We start from the raw sequence: 25,935 nt of genomic DNA, 5'->3' as shown, positions 1-25,935 counted from the left end.
ACTAAAAACATACTACGCAGTTTTAAAAAATACATTATTATTTTACCTCTTGTGGTAGAAATATAAAGCATGCCAAGTACTCCTTGCTACAGGGGGGCTACATTTTTGTTCCATTTGCGGTGGAGACGTGTGGTTCGTGTGGAATCGTAAATTTTTACATAACGAACGTCTCGTCCGCCTAAAACTACTGCAGCTTCTCACAACCTGTATAGCCGGGGAAAAGAAGCTGCAAGAAAAACCTCGGCACAGCGCCCTAGACGTTCTTTAAAAAAAATATTGCGAAGTCACAAACCTATGTACAATTTTACAGGTATCGATAGAAGCGGCTCACCTCTACGATGCTGTCATCCTGTGGGCGCGAGCGGCCACCAAGGCCCTGAAGACTGGTCTTTCCCCGACAGATGGCGCTGGTCTCATGCGATACCTGAAACCCACCACGTACAGATCCGTGCAGGGGTTTGATGTAAGTAAATAAATATTATGCTAAGTATATTTTTTTATTGCAAATAATACATGTTTTCTTTGTATTTTCCTTGTGTCTGTTTTGTTGTGCACAAATAAATAAATAAACATATGCAACAGGGACAAAGGATGGTAAGGAATATCGGCTGCCTTATTAACACGTTGACAGTCCCCATACAAAATGTTTTGACTTCGTTGTAAGTCCCGCATATTACTTAATTTTATATACGTCCTGTTAAAAACGGAAATAATAATAAATATATTCTATTCATAAACACTTCACAATACCTATTGAGTGCAATACGAAGTAAACCATATCTCTTACTATCATGAAAAAATAGAACTTTCAAAGACCGCACTCAGGGCTCTGAACAAGTATGGGTCACGGACTTATGGAGCTAGTCCGTCATGACCCATATTTGGATCACTGGACTGTTAACGTGTTAATAAGTATTAGCAGTTTTATCCGAGAAAACCTAGGGCGAAAGAAGCTTTGATGAAATTATCGGGATTGTTAGCAAAACGCGTTTGGTGGATTACATACATACATAAACTCACGCCTATTTCCCACCGGGGTAAGCAGAGACTATAGAATTCCATTTGCTTCGATCCTGACACACTTCTCTTGCCTCCTCCACACTCATCAATCGCTTCATACACGCACGCCGGTTCAGAGTAGATCGTATTGAACCTTTTCTAAGGACATCTCCAATTTGATCATCGTAAGTCCTTCTCGGTTTGGTGGATTAATTTCCTAAAGTACTAGACTTCTATTTCTAGATTAGCATTTCATAATTTCTTTGACTCAGTCAAATACTCTATTGGTATTCGTTTGTTTTCGGACAGATAATTGGGTAATTTCCTTGGTCAAAGATAAATTATGAAATTCTGATTACTAAATAAAAAGACTTTTTTTATGAATTTTAATCAAGAAAAACGTATTTAAGTCCGACATTTTATCACGTTTTCTATGACGTCAGTGTGCTTTTTCTTAAAAATTCCATAGTAATTTTATGTTTGATGTTTAGTAGAAAGTAAATGATTTCAACTGCAGCGAGGAGTGAGACAGGGAGATGTCATCTCTCCGAAACTGTTCACTGCTGCATTGGAGGATATTTTTAAGCTTCTGGACTGGAAAGGATTTGGCATCAACATCAACGGCGAGTACCTGACGCACCTTCGATTTGCCGATGATATAGTCCTAATGGCTGAGACCCTGGAAGACCTGAACACCATGCTCGAGCATCTCAGTAACGCATCCCAACGAGTGGGTCTTAGCATGAACATGGCAAAGACAAAAATTATGTCCAACGACCATGTCGCACCCACTCCAGTTCAGGTTGGGAACGTTACACTCGAAGTTGTAGACCAGTACATTTACCTAGGACAAATAATCCAGTTAGGTAAGTCCAACTTCGAGAAAGAGATCTCTCGTCGGATCCAACTCGGATGGGCAGCGTTCGGGAAGCTGCGGAATATCTTCTCGTCCAGAATACCTCAGTGTCTCAAGACGAAAGTCTTTGACCAGTGCGTGTTGCCAGTGATGACCTACGGCAGTGAGACGTGGCCGCTTACTATGGGTCTCGTGAGGAGGCTCGGTGTCGCTCAGCGGGCAATGGAGAGAGCTATGCTCGGTATTTCCCTGCTGGATCGAATCAGAAATGAGGAGATCCGCAGGAGAACTAAAGTCACCGACATAGCTCGGAGAATTGCAAAGCTGAAGTGGCAGTGGGCAGGACACATAGCGAGGAGAACCGATGGCCGATGGGGCGGAAAGGTTCTGGAGTGGCGACCACGTGTCGGACGACGCTCAGTGGGTAGGCCCGCTACAAGGTGGACCGACGATCTGGTGAAGGTCGCGGGAAGCCGCTGGATGCGGGCAGCGCAGGACCGATCGTCGTGGAGATCCTTGGGGGAGGCCTATGCCCAGCAGTGGGCGTCATACGGCTGATGATGATGAAATGATTTGACTAGTTGGAAATTAGCCTATTGTCGAGGGAAAAGAAGAAAATAGGAGCACTACCTGTGCATGTGTGTATTTACGAATGAATACAAACATGAGTTCAAAGGACTATATTATTTGTCGAGGTCATGTGTGAATATCGTACGTATCGAGTGACGGATAACCTGGTTGACCACTCATGCGGTGCAATCATTTACTAAACGCATTTTCACTGTGACCAACCCATGCATATAATAGAGTTAGGACAATGATAATTAACTATTAATTCACAATTTTGCACAATTTCGCTTAACAGCCTCCGTGGTCTAATGGTCAGAGCGTTGAATCTGGAGGTCCGGGTTCGATTCCCGATGGGGACATTGCCGAATCCCGGTGGGGACATTGCCGAAATCACTTTGTGAGACTGTCCTTTGTTTGGTAAGGACATACAGTCAGGACATTGTCCGAAAAAGTAAAATGATTCCATGCTTCGGAAGGCATGCTAAGCCGTTTCCCGCGGGCTACTAGCTTAAACACCTCCACCAACCCTCAGTGGAGCAGCGTGGTGGATTATGCTCCATACCCCCTCCGGTTAATCGAGGGGAGGCCAGTGCCCAGCAGTGGGACGTATATAGGTAATTTACGTCTTGCGTACAAGAAATACAGTAGAATTGTTTATGACCAAGTCAAGCGTAAAGAAGTATTTTTCAGCTACTTACAGCAATATATAGACATAGTTTGCCCCCGATACCGACCCCGCCGACGTGTTCGACGATTTCCCTCATTCAGCGCTTATCGCTATCGACCCATTAGGGTCGATTAATCCTTTCAAATATTTTTCCTCTCAGACGACGCCCTGGGCCGAGGTTCGCGCCCAACTGGGCACCCTCAGGCATGTTGTCTTAATCGTTCTACCGGGTGAGAACCTTCAGCGCTCCCTGTTTGTCCGGCCAAGTAGTTAATGCCATCTGCGGCAAATCTACAATAAGTCACGGCAAAAAAAAATAGATATAGTTTGAGTTAGTGTATGACTAGTTAGTAAGACAACTCATACAAAATGGTGTAAATTGTATGCCATATAAAATAAAACTCTGTGATTCTATAAACCCACCTTGGTTCTATTTTGCTCTCATTGAGCTACTCCAAGGACTTATAAAACTATTTATGTAGGGCACACAATAGGTGGCCTTATTGCGCTCCAGCAATTTCTTCCATGATCCTTAACAGCTACAATTAAGTAATCAGAACGATCCAGCTGTTTAGATAAGCAAATTCTGGATCTATGAAAACGATTTCGTACGTAAAAAAGCAATGAATGTCCTACTTATATTGAAGTTTCTTTTAAGTTGGTACTATTCTTCTCTCTTCATTCATTCTTGTTGTGAAAGCAGACTCAGAAGCATTGCAGAAGAAGAATTATTTATTCAACGTAATTATCACGGATAAACTTGTTGAAGGTCCATTTAACAGTTTTGAATCTACGTCATTTCGCAAGGTGTGAGGAGAAGAAATGACAAGTAACTGCAACAGCAACACATCTTTCAAATCAATGAGGATACATTACTAGTTATTTAATGACTAGAAGGACTTGATACCAGGCATTTTTATCATTTAGGTAATCAGAAATCTTCTAAGTTTTTTATATAAAGTAACCCTTATATTATGAGCTTTAAATTTATTTTCTAACAAATTCAAAATATTATTGTAAAAATGTAGTTTTATGAATTCTATTCAAGCTTGTTCTAACTTACCCTCAGCAAGTTTTGCTTCAGAAATGAGTATGGGTTTTATTATTACTTACTTAGTTCTTCTATCGGCCTCCGTAGTAGACTTGTTCGGCTCACGATGCGGAGGTCCATAGTTCGATTTTCTGTGGTCTGTTTAATAAAACTTACAATTGTAAATTACAACGACAATTTGATGTTCATTACGTAGCTAATTTGAAACTGCAAAATATTTGTGATCACATACTCCGCAATGTACATTTTTTTATTTTTTTATTTATTCATTCATTACAAAAGATATTATAAAATTCTTACATTACGACACTGAAACCCATAATGGGTTTAAGATGTGTCAAATTCACGTCAGGCAGTACAGGTATAAATTAACCCTTAACACAATAAATTTAAGGTTGAAAAAGTAATATAGGTACAATACGAATGTATCCGCGGGTACATCAAATTGTCATTGTAATTTACAATTGTAAGTTTTATTAAACAGGCCCCTGGTCGATATGTCTCACGAAAAATCACATAGTAAGACTATTTTGCAAGTGAAAGTGGCTTCTATTCCTAAATTAGCATTTGATAATTTATCCTTGCTCACGTTTAATAACCCTAATTTGGCGTCTACAAGCTATACCGGCCAAGTTGTGAATGATTATAAACCTTATATAAAAAAATATATGCCACGAAAATGAAAATGTCTAAATAACGTGGTGTGTTTGAAGTTATCATTCTATTTTTAAATATTTTTTAATTTTATCTAACGTAAAGCTCAGTGAGGCGTAGGTATTTAGTTCATATTGAATATGAACCACTAACTAGCCCAATTGTGATAAACTCGTGAGCTTATGTTATTTTTAAAGTTTATGAATTAAAAAGTCGCGTTTAGTGTTTGTTTGTTAACAAAATATTTGTCAAATTAAATATTCATGGAATGCAAACCAAATTAGTGTCGCGATGAAACAGAAAAACCGTACCGAAGCAAAATATCGAGAACAAAACGGGATTCAATCAAACACCAGAGAGCGGTCTGCCCCTTGTTTACATATTCATGATAGGAGAGTGACGACCGGGTCAGTACTGGGATCTATACCACCAGTCACGTAGCTAGAGTGGGGGCACCTGGTGCTAATATTATGGTGTCACCCCAAATGTCACCCCAAGACAAAAAAATAAATAAAAGTATCATTTATTTCTTCCTTCCTCGAGTGAGTAAAACGACCTACCTTATCAACCCTGTTATCAGGGTTATCATTGAACCGCCAGAAGCCAAAAACCCAACGTTTATAAAATAACTACACAACATTGTCAAGTTGGCTTCGAGCTTATAATAGAATGATTTATCGATTTTGCTAAGCATTTTGATTTGAAATCGAATATTTTTTTTATTTATTTAGCGAAGGAAACCATTTTTCTGGTTAATGAAACTTTTTTTTTTTTTCACGGGTGTCACCCCAAACAGATGGCATCCGGTATGGGCCGTCTCTACTGCACCTACACCACTGGATTCTATTTATATCTACAACAAATTATCCATATCCATCCATTGTTCCACTTCTAGATATGGTGTCACGGATTTATAAGTAGGTCGCGCCTCGCTTTTAGATTATAAGCTTCTCGCTGAAGGACAAGATTCTCAGTAGGATTTGCTATTTTTAATAATAGAACTTTGCATAACAATAGACCAGGTTCAAGAGAGGATTTAACAATACATGTTATGGAAAGTGACCTTTGAGATTACCAAGATGTTTCTGTCTGTTAGGCGATTGTGACATGACGCGGTTGCGGTCGCTGTTGGTGGCAAGGTAGTATTGAGTTGCATGTAAACATCGAGTATCGTCTCACCGCGTCGTGTGGTAACCCCCCTTAGGCATAGAATAAAATAAGCACGTCGCGAATTCGCAATCGCCACAACATACAATTATATCGCAATTGGGGTAGTCAGATGTACATCCAGCGCAATATGAATTAAGTACCCACGCATACGAGCTTTCGGTTAGGTCAAATAAAATACATTTAAAAATGGAATGATTATTTCTTATGAATGATCAAATTACGTATATTTGTAAATTGACATTTTCGCGGCATATATTTTTTATGTATATTTTTTTAGTATACAGGATGTTAGTGACATCGTAACGAATACTGAGGGGAATGATACAGACCATGATTTTAAGTAGATATCAAGTGGAATTTTCCGTCGCAAAAGTGAAAATAATGAATTTTCCCAGAGGAAATTCCACTTGATATCAACTCAGAATCATGGTCTGAAACATCCCCCTCTGTATTCGTTGCGGTGTCACTGACACCCATACCTACTTGCATTGCTACCAGTGTGGAGACATCGTAACGAATACTAAGGGTGATAATTTAGATCACGATTCTGAGTTCATATCAAATGAACACCAAAAAAGGGTATTTGACTGGGGTAAAGATAAATTATCAAATGCTAATTTAGTGTGGGTACATATCACCGAGATGTTTTGCTGTGTTCGCAATCGACGATGATACATTTTTTTTATTCATAAAGTAACCGGTACATAGCATTTGGCCATTCTTTCAAAAATATCAAGCTGGAGTCGTAATTCATCGAGATGCCGTGCCGCCGGCGTATGTATGTCGGGAACTCAATTGGCAAGAGGAAAATTACATAAAAATTTTCGGCTTCACTTGCGGTTTCGTTCGTTATTTATTTGTCAATTTCGAGCAATCGTGCCATTAATATAAAATAACAGGAAAAGATTTTTCGTCAATTTAAAACACAAACACAAAACACAAAAGTGTGTCAAACTCAAAAGTGTCAAACACAAAAGTGTGTCAAACTGCACCAATTAGACTTTGAAATCTAAATTCAAACAAACATTTTATATTCACACATGTAAAATGCTGGTACTGGACACGCCCCGTAGTATTAAATATATTGTTATCAATCAGTATACAAGTCTGCCCACGTGTTGTCGTGTCTGCTTTAACTTTTCCTTCCACTTTTTCAATCTATGGTACTTATAAGGGTGTTAGTGACATCGTAACGAAAACTTTGAGGATGATTTATAATTACCATGATTCTGAGTTGGAAGTGGAATTTTCCGTCGCAAAAGCATAGAACTGAATATACTTACTTAATTAAAAAAAAAAATAACGAAAATGTTCATGAATTTTTTCATGAAAATTCCACTTGATATCAACTCAGAATCATTGTCTGAATCATCCCACTCAGTATTTGTTACGGTGACACTAACACTTGTATGGCTACCTGCACGTACTTGTATGGGGTGTAAGTGACGTCGTGACGAATACTGAGGGGGTAATTCAGCTGGTTATTCTGACAAAATATCAAGTGGAATTTTCCGTCGCAAGAGTATGAAATTGAAAATAATTTATAAAAACACAAAAATATCATGCATTCTTTCGACGGAAAATTCCACTTGATTATTGCATTAACTCAGAATCATGGTCTCAATCTTCCCCGTCAGTATTCGTTACGGTGTCACTAACGTCGTGACATGTTGGTAACATGTAAGTAATTGCCAGTGTTGATGCTAGTAGACAAGACTTAATCTCAATTTAGTAGTTATAAAACGAATGCTACTCTTTACAAGCTGATGCTTCTATACCTCTACAAAGTTCAGTGTGTAAATCGGGACATTATGCAGTTGACACGTTTATGCTATTGCGGCCGAGTTTTCCGGACACAATAGTTATACAATGGGGTTTAGATTGTAAAAGGATATTCGATCTTACGACTTTATACAAAAGTAGACTATATTATTCGCACAAAGCGCTTCGCGTCGTCCTTCATTATGTGCACTGATAAGAAGTGGAATTCTCTGCCGTTTTCTGTATTTCCGAATGCATATAACCCGGGTGCTTTCAAGGCCAGAGTGAACAGGCACCTTCTGGGCGAGCTCACTCCATTTTAGGCCTCGTCAATGCCTTCGGGCAAGTCGGGGACTGGGGACCAAGAGATAACAAAAAAAAGTCAAAATAAAGAAAAAGTAAGAGCCCCTACAGCATAAAATAATTATCTGTCGTGCCTCATAGGTGAATTACCAACCTCATCAACCCTGGTGATCATAAAATAATGACGAACAGACAAACACTACTGTCGCTGGTTCTCCCTATTTAAGCCACTTTTGATATGAAGATGAGAGAAGATGGTTTTTATTAGTTAAGATCGAAGTTAGAAAATAACAATTTGGCGGCGTAGGTGTGCTGCCGCCAAAGGATGTTTTCGGGGTACCGAACAGAGCATAGTACCCCGCTAGCCACAAGTTGGTAGTGTGACTAGGGATCGACGATCCAACAGTGTTGTGTTGGAAGTTGTATATATGCGTCTTGCTGTGTAAACTTCGATATCGCGTTTCACGACTGCTTGAAGACTGCATTATTGAATGTGGCGCCATCTGTTGCATGTGAGTGGAACTAGGTGGCCAACAACAACATAAGCTCACAACTATATCCCAATTGGGCTACATAGAGGTACATCCATCTTTTTTTTTTTTTTTGACGTGACTTATTGTAGATTTGCCGCAGATGGCATTAACTACTCGGCCGGACAAATGGGGAGCGCTGAAGGCTCTCACCCGGTACAACGTTTAAGACAACAGGCCTGAGGGTGCCCAGTTGGGCGCGAACCTCGGCTCAGGGCGTCGTCTGAGAGGAAAAATATTTGAAAGAATTAATCGACCCTAGTGGGTCGATAGCGATAAGCGCTGAATGAGGAAAATCGTCGACCACGCCGGCGGGGTCGGTATCGGGGACCTGAAGTGTTTGGTGTCGCGAGCTGATTGGCTGCCTCTATGGCTAGAGTAATCGGGTCGTCGGGATCGTATATTACGTCCTTCGGACGCCGATACTTTTCAGTACCGTCCCTAAGCGGAATGTACTCGGAAGCCGCAACTACCAGGGGATTTGGGTGGTGCGGAGCAGAATCGAAAAAACGTTTGGAAGCTAATTTGAGCCATTGGGCAATGGTTGGCAGACCTAGGTCAATGTGCAGATTTTCATTGCGAAGGAACCACGGAGCTCCCGTGGCTTTCCGCATGAAACGATTAGGTACATCCATCGCAAGATAAACTAAGTACCCAGACCTCAACGAGTTTTCTGATAGACCAACTAAAATTCATTTATATCATATTAATCCAAGTCTTTGTTTCAGGTTAACATGGACAGCGCCGGCGATGCCGAGGGCAACTTTACTGTCATAGGGCTTGTGGCTGACGCCTCCGCCCCCGCCGGCTGGAGCGCCCAGCCCGTCGCCACCTTCCGATATGCCAACTGCTCTACGCTACTGCCTGTAAGTATTATAGGGAAATTATGGTAATATACGATCCCGACGACCCGATTACTCTCCCGCCGGCGCGGTCGAAAATTTTGCTCAATCAGCGCTTATCGCTATCGACCCACTAGGGTCGATTAATTCTTTCAAATATTTTTCCTCTCAGACGACACCCTGATCCGAGGTTCGCGCCCAACTGAGCACCCTCAGGCCTGTTATCTTAAACGTTGTATCAGATGAGAGACTTCAGCGCTCCCCATTTGTCCGGCCAAGTAGTTAATGCCATCTGCGGCAAATATACAATAAGTCACGTCAAAACAAAATGGGGAAAATATTTTTCTGTCGTGCGGTTTGTAAGGTCAATGGTCGACCCCATCATCCTGGTCATCATTGAGCCGCCAAAGGCTCGTAACATGTAAGGAAATAATTAAGTAAATAGTAGCCGTGACCCACTGCCGTGCCCTCCGTAGCACAGATCTTATTTTCGGACGATCAGGTGATCAGAACGTAACGTCCTTATGACACTTGAACTTGGAATCGGAAAGTGTTTTTGTAATATGTTCTCTCTAGGGATCGAACCTGGTGCCTCCAGATCGTGAAACTGGTCTTACCATTAGAATATAGAGGCCGTAGCGAAGAAATTTGAGACCCAGTACGGTCACGAGTACTAATATGTTTACACTTTGAAACCATGTCACATTTAACTTTTTTGACAAATTAAACCGTAAGTCTCATCAAATGCCAAATATGATAGCGCGACAGGGTTCTAAAGGGGGTATGATATATTGTTCATGACTGTACAACCGCTGTTTTATGATTCATGTAGGTATTTGTAAAAACATTGTAACAGTACTGCATTTTTTATAAAAAAAATGTATGTAATCATCTCTAGAGCACATCGCGGTTCAAAACAATTTGAACGCCGGAAGGAAACTGAATTCCCGACAAAAATCCCTCCACGCCATTACAATAGCTATAATTTATATTATAATTATACTATATAATCATAATAGAATTCAAATTAATTTATATTAAGTTTTCCTTGCTCATCTCGGCTATATTCAAAGCGAGTATTATGCGTATGGCCCTTTTTATTAAAGACTCTTTTTGATTAAGCGACGTCTGTTTTGTATTTTTTATTATCTCACTTAAATTTTGGTGTTTTGTTTTTTATTTTATATTTGGTTGGTTTGGCGTCCTCAAATAATAAAAATGCTTTTGCTTCATTTTCACGGAAGAGTTAATTTACTTACCTACACTTTATAAACAAATTTATGTAAGCCCAAGGACATGAAACAATGCATGGAAATTACCGTCTGGAAACCGAAACTAGACAGCTAAATTACTGATTTCTAAAGTTTTTAGTTGTTTTTTTTAGGAAAGGTTAGGGCGTTGTGCATAGGTTTTTTTTGCAGCTACTTTTTCTCTGCTATACAGGTTGTGAGAAGTTGCAGTAGTTTTATGCGAATGAAACGTTTAACTTTTAAAGTGTAACTATGTTAATGAATAAATATATTTTTGAGTTTAACTTTAAACATGGCGTCGATCCGGCAAACCGAGACGCAGGCGTTTAAAGTTTCTCGTAGCTTCTCATAACAATAGATACTCGCTCCGTTTGTGACCCACTGCCTTAGATAACTGATAAGATATTCAAATATACTCACTGGAAACCTAACGAAGAACTGAGTTCGAACTAAGTTCTACGTTGGTTCGAAGCAAGAGTTTCTATGTCTAAGATTTCAAAGACTTGAAATGTTTGGAACTTTCCCAAAGTGTATTGAATGTGAAAATAATCGGATCAAACTTAAACATAAACATAAATGTAAATTTTCGGTTTGATTTAGGTATAAATTTTGCCTCGAATTGGTCTTAATTGAACGGTGATATATATAAACTTCTTGATTGAATTACCGATTCTCTGAAACGTCCGCGACCTCCATGGTCTAGTTGAGCTTTCAGCTTGATAAAATTATCAAATTAGCACCAATCGACGACATAATTATATCATCAGAATCGATAAAACGACCCTGACAAAATTTTACAGGTCGTTCTCAGTTCGATACCCAAAACGATAATTACCCAAAACAATAGTTTGGGTAGAACTTCCGTAGATTAGAGTAAGTATTATATTTTCAAATGTTTCATAACTTCTAAACTTCATGGATTCAATCAGTGTTACTTTCTCTTATTTAATAACTCTAAGTCATCAATAGGTGGTTTACCAACCTCATTAACCCAGATGTCAGGGTTACTATTGAGCCGCCAAAAGCCCCTGACATAGGTCATGTAACGATTACTCACTTATATCAGTAAATAATAAGCGGGACCAACGTTTTCACGCGCCTTCCGAAGCACGGATCATCTCAAATTCCTGTATTAGTTATTCTGTCTGTCTGAACATTCTGAAAGACGTCCCTTACAGATACCGACCCTTTCACCAGGATGACAAGATAAAATACAACGGTATTTATTATGTATAAATAAAGCCTTAACATTTTCTGTAGGAATAAGAATCTATTTATCAAATATTCTACTTTATACGGGATATTATTTACTTCATAACGAAAACTGAGGGATGGTTCAAACCATGATTCAGAGTAGTTGTCAAGTGGAATTTTCTATTACAAAAGTATAGAATTGAAAATAATAAAAAATAAACAATAAAAATCATAAATTTTGCGACGGAAAATTCCACTTAAATTAACTCGAATACCGATGATCGTTACGATGTCACTACCACCCTGTATTTTATTAATTTATTTTATTATACTTTAGTACTTTGCAGGCTTGAATCACCTGATTGTCTGAAAAGTAAGATGATTCCGGGCTTAGGAGGGCACGTTAAGCCGTTGGTAAAAACACCTTGACTAACCCGCAGTAGAGCAGCGCGGTGGAGTATGCTCCAAACCCCCTCCGGTTAATTGAGGGGAGGCCTGTACTCAGCAGTGGGACATTATAATGCTGTTTATGTTATGTTTATGTTGTTATATTTTATTTTGTTTCTGCTTAGAAAAAGGTTATCATGATTTTACCTTCTGATATCAGGCATTCGAAGTCATTGGCTATTTTCAAAACTAACAACTAATATTTTATTTTTACTTATATGTATAATTGTATGTACATATTTCAGTATGTATATTATGTATATGTGTGGGATGTTTCTATTATTTAATATATTTTTTATCTCATTTTATGTTACTTTTTTGCGCACTACACTGCAGCTGTACAAGTGTACCATATCATCTGCCGAAGGTTGTCTGGTAGTGATCGCTCTTAGCGATAAGGCCGCCTTTGCCCACCTTTGAATAAGTTTATCCTGTAAATGTCTTGCAAATAAAGTGTTTTTATTATTATTATCAACAAATCATTAACACACTTGTAAAATATTCAGTCTGTTAGGTAATGTAGTCGATACTACATACACCTACATACATTATTTTTGTTACCACACATCAGTGTTTTCTTTTCGCAGAGGCTCCATAAATATTAACAACCTTTAAAACGGAATGAATAAAACATGACAGTCAGTTGATAGATCGATGGACAATTGATGCGAATATCTTATTGAGGCCACTCAAGGCCGTAAGAAAAATTGAAAAGAAAAATATCTTTTGTTTACTACTTACTGTATTTGTTTACAAACGAAACCTGAAACAGTCTTCTTCTACCGTGTGAATTGTGAGGTGGAGTTTCAACCTCATCAACTCTAGTGTCAGGGTTACTATTGAGCCGCCAAAGGCCTCTGACATGACTCATGTAACGACTACTTACTTACATCAGTAAGTAGAAACCGGGACCAACGGCTTAACGTGTCTTCCGAAGCACGGATCATCTTACTTTCGGACGATCAGGTGATCAGCCTGCAATGTTCTAACCAAACCAGGGCCTCACAAAGTGACTTTTGTGATATGTCCCCACCGGGATTCGGACTTGGAACCTTCGGATTGTGAGCCCAACGCTCAGCCGTAGTTTTAATAACTCATTATAACTTATCGATTGGCATAGGTGCCGTTGTGATCCGCGCATATCAATTTTGGGCTTCTGGTCAACTTTGAACAATATCCTTTCTTCTTCACCAGGAACTAGTGGGCGGTATAAACATAGCCTGGATCGGTGGTAAGCCGCCGGTCGCGGAGCCGGCTTGCGGCTTCGATGGCGCCAAGTGCTCCCTGCCTCACGACCCTGGGGTCATCTCGGCCGCTGCTGCTGTTGCCGCCGCTGCTATACTCGCCGCGGCACTACTCGTGCGCCACTACCGCTATGAACAGAAGCTCGCCTCAGTCCTATGGAGGATAGAAGCGAAGGACCTGACATTTATATCGGCGTATAATTCGCATAGCGGTGACCATAAGGTTAGTATCTACATAAGCTCACGTCGACATCAATGGGTTAATCAGAGTTACATCCATCGCAAGATGATCTAAGTACTCACAGCTCACCGAGCTCTCTGTTAGACCAACGTGATAGGTCAGCCGTATCGCCGTCTATAATGGTCGAGCCATCTGTGTTGGTGAAAACTGCAATTTTGATAAATTAATAACTCCATTAGTCACTCTAGTTGGTATTAATAATAATAATTTTGAGTTATTTGATTTTATAAGTAATTGACTCGCGTTTAGTTACACTGTCACGTAAAATTATGTGATGAGTGTTACTGGCTGTGAGTTAGTTTACGGTCGGGTAATTTGAATTTTCGTATTTTGAATTCCTTGAAAAGAAGTCGGTTGTAAAATCCTTACACATAACATTACACTCATTACAGTGCTTATGTGCCGGTGTGTGTTAAAGTGCTTTGCTTTTTTACTTAGTTTTTTTATTATGTTTATAACTATTTCTAAGTTTAAGAAGTTTTCAGGCGTTTTGAAATTGACCCAAGGATAAGGCGAACTGGATAAGCGCTTCTTGTTCTGTACTCCCCTGTTCTATATAATCTATATAAGAACTCTACACCCAGGTTGCTGGATACGATTTTGGATTTGGCACTAGTCACTTCATATCTGTGATATAACCCGACATTATTGCGTATTTTGTATCTAAACTTCCATAATTAAACACTAAAGCTCGTCCTTTGATTATGGAGTTGTACGTAATGAGATATACTAATTGCTAAATGGATATTACATTTAGCCCTTTGACAATTTTAATGCTAATTCTCGTAATAGCTACTAATACACATTAGATCATTTTGTTTAGTAAATATAAATTCGGTAATAAATAAATGTAAATATTTTTACAGTTTCATATATCCCTTTTTTGAAAAAGGAGCAGAAGATAAAGCATTAATGTTATACAAAAAAGCGGGAAAAAACTATGTGAAAATGCATTTTTACTTTTATATTTTTTAGACAACATCTGTGAGACTTAATTTAACAAACAAAGTGTATGACTTGCTAAAAAGCACGACTCCCAACTCGTATGTATTAAAACTTGCTCTAAACTTCTTCCCTTGATGAACAATGTAAGTATAATCTATCAGATCAATGCCCTTAAACATAACACCTGTACATAAACCTTAGTAAGCTCTTATTCAAGCAATAAAGACATTTATACTACTCTTTACAATGTTGTGAATTGAACCTGGTACATTTCGTCACGTTTTATTTCTTTATTTTTATGAAGCTAAAAAATCGTAGTCGACCGTAGCAGTGTGCGTAGCTCGTAGCAGACTCGTAACGACACTACAGCGGCCAATATAAGCCAATACAGAAGTCGTCTGGTTTTATGAGCATGTCATGTTAATCAAAGCTTTATTGACTTGTAATAAAGTACGTTATAAATTTGTTTATTGCGATAAAACAAGAATGGTAATGGTAGATTTACGTTACAAAACGTATGCGTTACGCCTACAACGTGGAATTGTTCCCATGGGATCCTTACACACGTATTCTTACAATACAATACAATACAAATACACTTTATTGCACCAAAATAAAAATAAATAATTACAAAAAGTCTCCTAACTAAGTACATGGCAAATGGCGGCCTTATCGCTTAAAGCAATTTCTTCCAAACAACCATAAGGTGAGGGAAAATGTAAAAAAAATTGAAAGATTGCGGGTACAAACTATACGTACAACTTACCAATAAATACATGCAAATAAATATATAACATACTTACACATTCATATTCTTACTATTGTGTGAAAGTACCTAGAGTACAAATAGAAACTTACCGAACTCCGGCAGGTGATCAGTTGTATTACAATTTCATGGTTTTTTACGAAATAAAAAAAGAAAAAATCTTCTACTTAATCTTTACGTAAGGACGCCTTTGCTCACCTTTGGTTTTTCTTTGTACCTTGTCTGTGTTTGTGTGTGCAGTGTTTATTCATTCGTTCGTAAAATATGCCTACATATATTATAATACATAAACAGCCTATATACGCCCCACTGCTGGGCACAGGCGTCCCCTCAATCAACCGGAGAGGGTATGGAGCATACTCCACTACGCTGCTCCACTGCGGGTTATCGTACCTTCCGAAGCAGGGAATCATCTTACTTTTTTCGGACAATCAGGTGATTCAAGCCTGTAATGTCCTTACCAAACAAAGGGTAGTCTCACAAAGTGATTTCGGCAATGCTACATATAATACACTTACTAAAAAATACACTTTTGTTTACGTAGTATTTATGTTTATAATATTTATTCATACTTTCTTGTATTCAGTATGAAAAACATAACTTGTTGTGTCTAGCTCGAATCTGGGTCAAAAGTCAAAAGGTCGTTTATGTACGTAATCATGACAGATATGGCTGTTCCTAGAAAACAGGTAACTTGTCGTATTTATATCTGTCCCTAGTGATTTGGTCGGTTTACTCCGAGTCCGAAAGGTTTTACTGGATTACATTACGTATACGGCGTAGGTAGAAGAATTTAGTAATTTGGTGGCATTGTGATCTGTGTATCTGTGTGTGCATTTGGGATTACGGGCGTGAGTTTATGTATGTATGTGTGTATGATCTGTGTACACTTCCACACAGGTCGTAGGTTCGAATCCAGCTCAAACCGCTTAAACCAATGTATGTCGAATTTATTTTTAAATTAAGCGGTGATGGAAAACATCGTGAGGTAACCCACATCCCCGAGAAATGCATTTTCGAAGGTATGTGACCTAACCTGTATTGGGCTGGTTTTCTTCGCGGGTTGGAAGGTCAGACAGGCAGTTGATTTCGTTGAATCGCAGACCGAGCGCGCAGCGGTAAACGCGCTCGGTCTGCGATTGTTGAAGTTAATCAACTTTCGCAAAGACCGGTCATAGGATGGGTGACCACAAAAAAAATTTTTCATCTCGAGCTCCTCCGTGCTTCGGAAGGCACGTTAAGCCGTTGGTCCCGGCTGCATTAGCAGTCGTTAATAACCACCAATCCGCACTGCGCCCGCGTGGTGGTTTAACCTCTCATCTGCCGAGATACCAGACACAATAGATTTTACATTGTGTCTGGTCGAGATCCGCGTTCCGGCAGATGAGAGGTTAAGGCCCGATCTCCCTATCCATCCATAGGGAAGGCCCGTGCCCCAGTAGTGGGGACGGTAATGGGCTGGTGATGATGATATTTAATAATAATAAAAACGTTTATTTAGGTAAAACATTACCTTTTATCACAAAACACGACCCGACAATCACTAGATGATAGCCTAAGGTCAAATTCTCAACTTTAATTTACGTAAAAAAATATTATTAAGTTTAATAGTAGGATTTTAATGTTCTACCTTAATGTTCTTTTGAGTACTCTCTCCTGATATTGAAATTAGTCTTTGAAAGTTATTGACTTTTTTCCTGGACCTAAGTTTAAGTTGGACGAAACTTTTAATTGTTGACTTGTAAAGTATAATGATTTTGAATTATAAAAAAGTCCTATTTTAAGCGTAAGATGAATGAATTTCAATTGTAGGTATTATTATGAAGTAATGTGTATTTGTTTAGAGTATAAAGGATACCCTAGATATATAAGGATTTATTTTCAGACATTACAATCCATAGGTGTTAGTAATTACAATCTTATTCTATTGTTAGTAAACATACAGCTTTTTAAGATACAATTAAATAATAATAATAATAACAGCCTCCGTGGTCTAGTGGTTAGAGCGTTAGGCTCACGATCTGGAGGTCCGGGTTCGATTCCCGATGGGGACATTGTCGAAATCACTTTGTGAGACTGTCCTTTGTTTGGTAAGGACTTTTCAGGCTTGAATCACCTGATTGTCCGGAAAAGTAAGATGATTCCGTGCTTCGGAGGGCACGTTAAGCCGTTGGTCCCGGCTATTAGCCGTAAAAACACCTCCACCAACCCGCAGTGGAGCAGCGTGGTGGAGTATGCTCCATACCCCCTCCGGTTGATTGAGGGGAGGCCTGTGCCCAGCAGTGGGACGTATATGGGCAGTTTATGTAATAATAATCGTAAGTCCGGGACTCCATAGGCCCGAGATATGGAAATGACATATAAATAATAATAATTCAGCTGCTACTACCACCTGTGCGCAACCGCATCCAACACGCAACCATAGATTGTTTCTTTTTGCCACTAACATAGTATGTATATAAGTTTATACTGTTACTAACAATTATGGACACATGGTCTGAAATAAAATTATTGATTTGATTTTGATAGGCGCATCCCACCTGCCGACAAGCAGCTATATGAAACAATTCAATCCTGATATTCGTGGTTAGTGATGAAAGAAGCTTAGTCTTTTAAGGCCTATTAAAGAGACTAGCCTTCATCTTAAAGGACTCGACTCTAAAATAAAGACTAAAGGTTCGAGTTTTTTATTAATAAGACTTATTCGTTGTATTAAAAGACTTAACGACTATAGTTGTTTTTAAAAAACTTAGACTAAAATGACTTGTTTTTAAAAGGACTCGCACCTGAGTATTACACATAACTCATTCATCATCTTTTGTGTCCTACTAACCACATAGATAGAAAAAAAAACATTATTTATATTCAGAAATGTTTAATCATTTTTGTATTATAATAAGACACACATCACGCACGAATGACTAGCGCTCGCGCTACTAAAGGCTATAAGGCACTTTTAGTCGTTTTAGTCTTTTAAGCCTTTTACGTCATAAGGTTAAAGATTACGACTGAAATTAGTCGTCATTTGTAGTCTTATGACTAAAGACTACAGGGTTACAAGACTAATTTAGTCGTAAGGCGTTAAAAATTAGTCTAGTCTTTTTAATAGGCCTTGAAAAACTAAGTTTCTTTCATCACTATTCGTGGTTCAAATTCGTTCTTTATGAAAATGAGTTCACATTTGCATCATAGACAATTGATATCATGTTTATCAGGATTTGTGCTGTGGTGGCAATAGACTCGCCCACTATTACATGGGACTTAAAGATAGCTGGCGAGGAAAGGGTGTACTATAAATATCTAGCTACCCCTTCGGGAATACAGGCGTGAAGCTATGTTATAAATTGTTTATATGTATATAGGAGTATCCACACATACCTAAACGCTTATTCTGACTTCTCTACGGGACCATGGGTTAACTGTGAAAGCATGAGGAAAATAAAAATAAAATCTGCCAAAAGTGTTTCGCTTTCACGGGTCCGGTGCCATACAAATTTAAACTTTATAACTAGGTCAAATATCGAGGAAAGAATGACCAAAAAGGAAACTTAAAAATGTTAACATAGAAATGTAGATAAATGTGTGCAGTTTTCACTAACACAGTTGGCTCGGCCATTATAGACGGCGATACAGCTCATCACCTATCACGTTGGTCTAAAAAAAAGCTCAGTGAGGTGTGGGCACTTAGTTCATCTTGCGATGTATATTCCTCTACCCAATAGTGGTGAGCTTCTGTTGTCTCAATTTTCGTAATGACTTATTTTCGGTTCTCTATTTTTACGCATAATTTTTTATGTAATAATTTACCATGGCATAATGTTACTTGTCCTATTATTAGTTACGCATAATGTTAATTTGTCATAACTTTTTAAGCATAATTTTGAAACTCATAACTACCATAAGCATCTTTATTAATGACAATAATGACATATAAGCATAAGTATTATAAGCATAAAAACTATACTCCGAATAAGAAAAGTTTTGGCACAACTTTGAACATTTCCGAAACTTACTTTTTCCTTGGTTGCATTTGGTTCATGATTGTGACTTTTTATATTTTTTGACTCTATTTCATGCTGTTGGTGATTATTCAGTATATTTTTCGTGTGTAAGATAAACATACTGCCGGCGTAGGGGTGGCCCAGGGGCCACCCCCGCCGCACCCTAACCTACTGTTATGCCTTGTAAAAATTATGACAAAACACTATTATTCTAAAAAAGAATTATGGATACCTATTTATATGCGAATCAAATTTATACCCACAAATATTAGTCCAAAAATAAGTTATACCTAACAAACCAGTATTCTTAGATGTTATTATGGGAAAGTACTATTATGCTTTAAAACGTTATGCGAAAAGGATTATGATAATTAAAATTATGACAAAACCATTTATGCATTTTAAGAGAATCCCCTTATTTTCGCACTTTAAAATCTATGGTCAACAGTGGAACGTTATGAATGCTACTCATGACACACCCCGGACACTTCATACAAACAACCTCGTTTTACGCAGACACCACACATTAACGTTATCTTACACGCGCATCTGTGTGTGTGACGTCTGACGCCATAATGATTCAAGTCTAAACTGTGTTCGAGGGGAGGGTGAGATAAACCTAGCTCAGACGCTGGCGGGGAACGAAGAGTTGCCATTCTATACGTAGTATTATTCCTTATTCTATGCTTATGGTTAACGTAAACTGACCAAGTTTGTCTCTTTCTAGACCTCAATTCCTCAGGACGTGGAAGCGAGACGGGCACATACTACCATCGCTCTGTACAGAGGCAACATAGTGGCCGTGAAGAGACTGCAGAAGAAGAGCATTGATGTCACTCGCGCCATTCGGAAAGAACTGAAACAGGTAAGAGAAAATTTACAGTACCAAATATTTCAAGTATGTAGTAAAAAATATTAAGTACTTAGTAAAAATCCATGCTCTGTTGTGTACCTACAGGCGTAGACTACTTGCCCATAAATTAGACTTCCACTGAGAAAATAAATACTGTTAACAAATAATAAATGATGATAATATATTAAAAACATAATTGCTGTAATATTTTCATCATCATCATTTCCCAAGAATTATACCGTTATTCACAGGGTCCGCTTACCTAAACTAAAGATTTGACTGGTCCGGTTTTTAGAAGCGACTGCCTGTCTGACGTTCCAACCCGGGAAGTTTTGTACGTGATAATAATTTATGATCTAAACATGAATTCGAAAACAAATTCGACAATCATTGGTTTAGGCCTGTGCTGGATTCGAACCCGCGACCTCAAAGTGAGAGGCAAGCGTTCTACCAACTGGGCTACCACTGCTTCAGTTTTTGTGCGTATCATTTCAACGCTATGGCGAAATATTATACAGACAAGTTGCAAAGGACAAAGTCTCAGTCGTTACTATACGGAACAATATAAGTACTTACTCTGTCGCACACAAAGGACACTTGGCATAATACAGTAAACGTCGCATGACAAGATAATAGAAAGCACAAAGACATCAAATTATACGATATTGTTTGAATGTAAGAAAAGCGAACCGTTTATTTAGATATGTTTGTAGCATAAACAATAATATATTATTAAACAAGAGACACTCAGCCCCGCACCGCTAGAGCCTGGACCGAGCTTAAGCCTCATCCCTCTCGATGGTGGCCAATACCAGGCAGCTAAATTACTAAAAGTATTCCATGTTTTTATATTTTTTAAGACCGTCTAGCCTAGAACCTCCTGTGCTGAGGTTTTACTTGCAACGACTTTTCTCCGGATATACAGGTTGTGAGAAGCAGCAGTAGTTTTAGGCGGATGAGACGTTCTACAAAAATATATCTATGTAAAATTTGACGATTCAAGGTGTTAACTATGTTCCCTAAAGGCGCTAACAAATGGAAGACGTTGTGGATGTGGATGTGGTAGTTGTCAATCTAGCCTCAGAGAGGCGGCCAATCAGCTCGCGGACACCAAACACTTCAGAACCCCGATACCGCCCCCGCGCGTCGTCGACGATTTCCCTCATTCAGAGCTTATCGCTATCGACCCACTAGGATCGATTAATTCTTTCAAATATTTTTCCTCTCAGACGACGCCCTGACCGAGGTTCGCGCCCAACTGGGCACTCTCAGGCCTGTTTTCTTAAATTTTGTACCGGGTGAAAGCCCTCAGAGCTCCCCATTTGTCCGGCCAAGTAGTTAATGCCGTCTGCGGCAAATCTACAATAAGTCACGTCAAAAAAAAGGTAGTTGTCAAATAGTCTCGGAGATTAGATACTGCACTGCATAAGCGCACATACACTACACATACTCACACACACCCATACACACCCTCACATACACACGTACATATAATTATTAGTTTACATATGTATAAAATAGTTATGGAAGAGCGGAGCCTCCTACTACAAGCAACTTCTTGCTTAAAAGGAGACCCCGAGCCCTTGTATTGTAAAAATCTACTTTTAAAGTAAATAAACATTTTTTATTTTTTATTATTTTTATTATTTTTAGACGTGTTCTTGTTCTTGTTGAACAGTTATTGGGTACCTACCTATTCATGTATTTTTTTTATATTTTTTTTTATAAAAAAAAATGAAATTTACTGCTGTTGCCAACAGGTTTTCAACGGCAAATAAATATGTGAAAATAACGACGATGAATAAACATAATAATATATGTTCGAGTTTAACTTTAGTCTATTTACGCAGTGGATAAAATAATTGATATTTTTTGCATGGCAATCGAATTGAATGGCCGACGCCTCCCGCGAAAGTGTATTTTAACAATTATAAAAACATAATTAACTAGTGATAAGAACAAGCTGGTGTTTTGCAATTGGATCTAGAACACTCGACATCTCACCATCTACTACACCTACAGTCCACACACACCAAGAGCCGAACAGACCGTTATCAGGCAAGGAAGCGGACTGTCTATCGAATGCCACATATGATGTGAATGAGAGTTTTGAATGGAGTATATTCGTAGAATAAACTTTAGTAGAACAATAGTCTTTGTTTCCTTTCCGTGACCTTTATAAGCAGTTGATTCACCTTACAGTTATGAAGAAAACCTTTTGTGGCACAAAGGGAACAATATATTATGAGATTGCCAGCCTCCAGCGGTGCCTTTGTGTTTATAGTCAAAACGTAGTCCTAAATACCTACCTTTGATATGCTCCTCGGAAAAGGTAGATTGAAATATTATAAACGATTGTCTTTCTCTTATAAAATTGTTTTGAGACATCCTATGTAGAATTGACATATTTATTATGATTGAGTTGGATATACGATATACTTGACACTTTGGCGAGATTAGAAGCCCTCGGGAAATTTGATATGGGTCTACTAGATAGAGCGTTGGGCTCTCGATCTGGAGGTCCGGGTACGATTCCCGGTGGGGACATTGTCGAAATCACTTTGAGACTGTCCTTTGTTAGTAAGGACATTATTTTAAGATGATTCCGTGCTTCGGAAGGCACGTCAAGCCGTTGGTCCCGGTTATTAGCCGTATGCTCAATGGGGTATTGAGAATCTCTAGTTGATTGAAGGTAGGCCTGTGCGGCTGTTTTTTATGATAATTGTGATCAAGCAGCGTCTTAATGTGTGTTGAGAGAACAGAGCGGAAGATTTGTGAACAAATTGGATTTTCCCCTGCAGTGGGATAGTGTAGTTAGTAATATTTTAATGTACAATAAACTATTCAACATTATACGGGACTTACACATAGCTGGCGAGGAGTAGGTGTGTATACTATACCTCTCCCTTTTGAGGATATTATAGGCGCCATGCTATTACCGTTCTTTTGTTTATATGTTGTATATTTTCAACAGATCCGCGAACTCCGCCACGAAAACCTGGTAGCGTTCGTGGGAGTCTGCGTGGAAAGTGGCTCTGCTTGTGTCGTATCAGCTTACTGTTCTCGAGGGTCTCTGGCCCGGGTACTGGCAGACAGAGACCTGCACCTGGACGACATGTTCGTGGCGAGCTTGGTGGCAGACCTGCTGCGGGGGCTGACGTACCTACACGACTCCCCCCTGATCTCCCACGGGAACCTCACGTCGAGCAACTGTCTCGTCGACAGCCGATGGGTGCTGCAAATTGCCGACTATGGACTCCATAACTTGAAGAGTGAGTAGTTTTTTTAAATTTATGTTTATGGTAAACCTTAAAGGGATTAAAACTCCTTCATCATCATCAATTTAAGAGCCACGCTCTTGTCGGTGTAGCATTTTCCATTCCAGTCTATCAAATGCCAACTTCTTGACTTCCCTATAAGACACGACGTTAACCTTTTCTTTAATCTGTTCCATGTAAGCTCTTCTTGGTCATCCCCTTTCTCTCTTTCCTTCTAGCTTTCCTTATATGATATTTTTGATAAATTCGTGTCTTATTACGTGTCCAATCATCTTGCCTCTTCTTTCCTCAATAATTCTCAGTATTTGTCTCTTTTCCCTTACTCTTACTAGCACTTCCTCATTCGTAACCCTTTCTGTCCAACTTATTGTTTCCATCCTCCTCCAACACCACATTTCAAAGGACTCGAGTCTCACTCTGTCCTTCTGTGTCAGTGTCCAAGTTAAAAAACTCATTGCATCCCTAACATATTAAGTCGTATGATGTGAGGTCGTATGCGAGCCTAAGTCAGCCTAGCCCAATGACAATTTTTGATAAAATATGGTTTTACATATCGTTAGCCAAACGATGGGTAAGCAGTTGTATCGCTTAATTTAGTCTTAGAGAACAAGTTCTGTGCTAAACCAAATAAAAATTTGGAGAGCCTAAAGTCGGACATTATTAAATCAATCGCTGAAATAGACATGGAAATTGTGCGTGCTGTGATAAACGACTGGCTGCGGCGATTAAGGGCCGTTATTAAAAATAAGGGAGGACATTTTGAATAATTTTAAGTTATTTAATTCATTGATTAATGTACTTTAAAATAGTATGTATTTTTGAAAAAGGATTGATACATTATTTTTATCATTACTTTCCTATATGACAGAACTTTTGGACCGACTTTGTATGTACATAGGTATGCTGCAGCCATTACATTATCTCTCCCTATATTTAAGAGCTGCGCTCTTGTCGGTGGAGTAATCGCCATTCCTCTCTTCTTCCCGCCAAAAACATTCACCTCCCGATACGACACGACCTGCACCTTCTCTTTTATTTGTTTCATAAATGTTATCCTAGGTCTACCCCTTCCTCTCTTCCATTCAATCATCATCACGGTTCGGTTCTTCATTAGATTATCATCATCATCAGCCCATCAACGTCCCCACTGCTGGGGCACGGGCCTTCCCTATGGATGGATAGGGAGATCGGGCCTTAAACCACGACGCGGGCCCAGTGCGGATTGGTGGTTATTAACGACTGCTAATGCAGTCGGGACCAACGGCTTAACGTGCCTTCCGAAGTACGGAGGAGCTCGAGATGAAAACTTTCTTTTGTGGACACCCATCCTATGACAGGCCTTTGCGAAAGTTGCTTAACCTCAACAATCGCAGACCGAGCGCGTTTACCGCTGCGCCACCGAGCTCCTCAAGATATAATATTATAGATCATTTGATAAGGCGTTCCGTAAAGCAAAGAGTATTTAGTTAGTACCTATTCCGTTATCTAAAAAGTTTGGGAACCACTGAATAAAGAATATACATTTTCTTGTACTTGTAGTTGCCAGTCATCTAGAAAGCCCAGGGTATTTTTCTGATAAAAATATTTATTTTTCTTGCTTGAAAGATAAAAGGTAATCCTTATGAAAAAAATATTTGTGAAGTAATCGATTTTTACGACATGTCGAGCCAAATATCATTAAGCAAGCGTATTATACGTACGAAGTCAGCAGTCTATGCCGTTATCATTAGTACTTACAGTGATTCGGTAGTCATTATGGTGCAATAAATCATTTATTGAATACCTAGATCAATAATTAAAACAAATTATTTACTGTAAGTGTTGTTATGTATGTACACTAGCTGTTGCCCGCGACTTCGTCCGCGTGGCGTGTTATAAAAGTGAGATCTTTGTGTGTGTGGGAGTGCATGTCAAATTTCAAGCATCTAACTCAAGTGGTTTAGATTTTTCATACAAAAGGATTTTGCCGCTAATTCCCGTTCCTATGGGAATCTCGGTAATTCCTTTCTTAGTGCACCTCTACGGTACCTAATCTACGTCCCTTCCAAATTTCAAGTGCCTACGTTGCTGTGCGTTGATGTCAGTCAGTGAGTCAGTCAGTTTCTCTTTTTATATATTTAGATTTAGTTGTATCTCTTGGCGACACCCCGATACCGACTCAGCCGGCGTCAACGGCGAGTTTCGCGCCCAATTGGGCACCCTCAGTCGTATTGTATTACATTTTGTGCCAGCTGAGACTCCTCAGCGTTCACCATTTATCCGGCCAAGTGGATAATATCTACTATTTGCGGCAAATCTGCAATAAGGCACGTC

General features: G+C 39.0%; 1 protein-coding gene across 1 annotated transcript in view; it reads left to right on the top strand.

Moving 5' to 3' along the window:
* Positions 1-25,935, top strand: part of LOC126368851 (guanylate cyclase 32E-like) — a 182,808-nt gene that overhangs the window by 118,692 nt on the left and 38,181 nt on the right. The window contains exons 9-13 of the mRNA XM_050013027.1: positions 311-463; positions 9,290-9,427; positions 13,489-13,761; positions 20,219-20,356; positions 23,319-23,616. Of these exons, the coding sequence (XP_049868984.1) occupies positions 311-463; positions 9,290-9,427; positions 13,489-13,761; positions 20,219-20,356; positions 23,319-23,616 (1,000 nt within the window). The remainder of the gene's footprint in view (positions 1-310; positions 464-9,289; positions 9,428-13,488; positions 13,762-20,218; positions 20,357-23,318; positions 23,617-25,935) is intronic.

This window comes from Pectinophora gossypiella, chromosome 8, assembly GCF_024362695.1.
Source record: "Pectinophora gossypiella chromosome 8, ilPecGoss1.1, whole genome shotgun sequence".
Classification (NCBI taxonomy): domain Eukaryota; kingdom Metazoa; phylum Arthropoda; class Insecta; order Lepidoptera; family Gelechiidae; genus Pectinophora; species Pectinophora gossypiella.
Note: the sequence above shows the minus strand (reverse complement) of the source record. Positions and strands in the feature narration are given on the sequence as shown.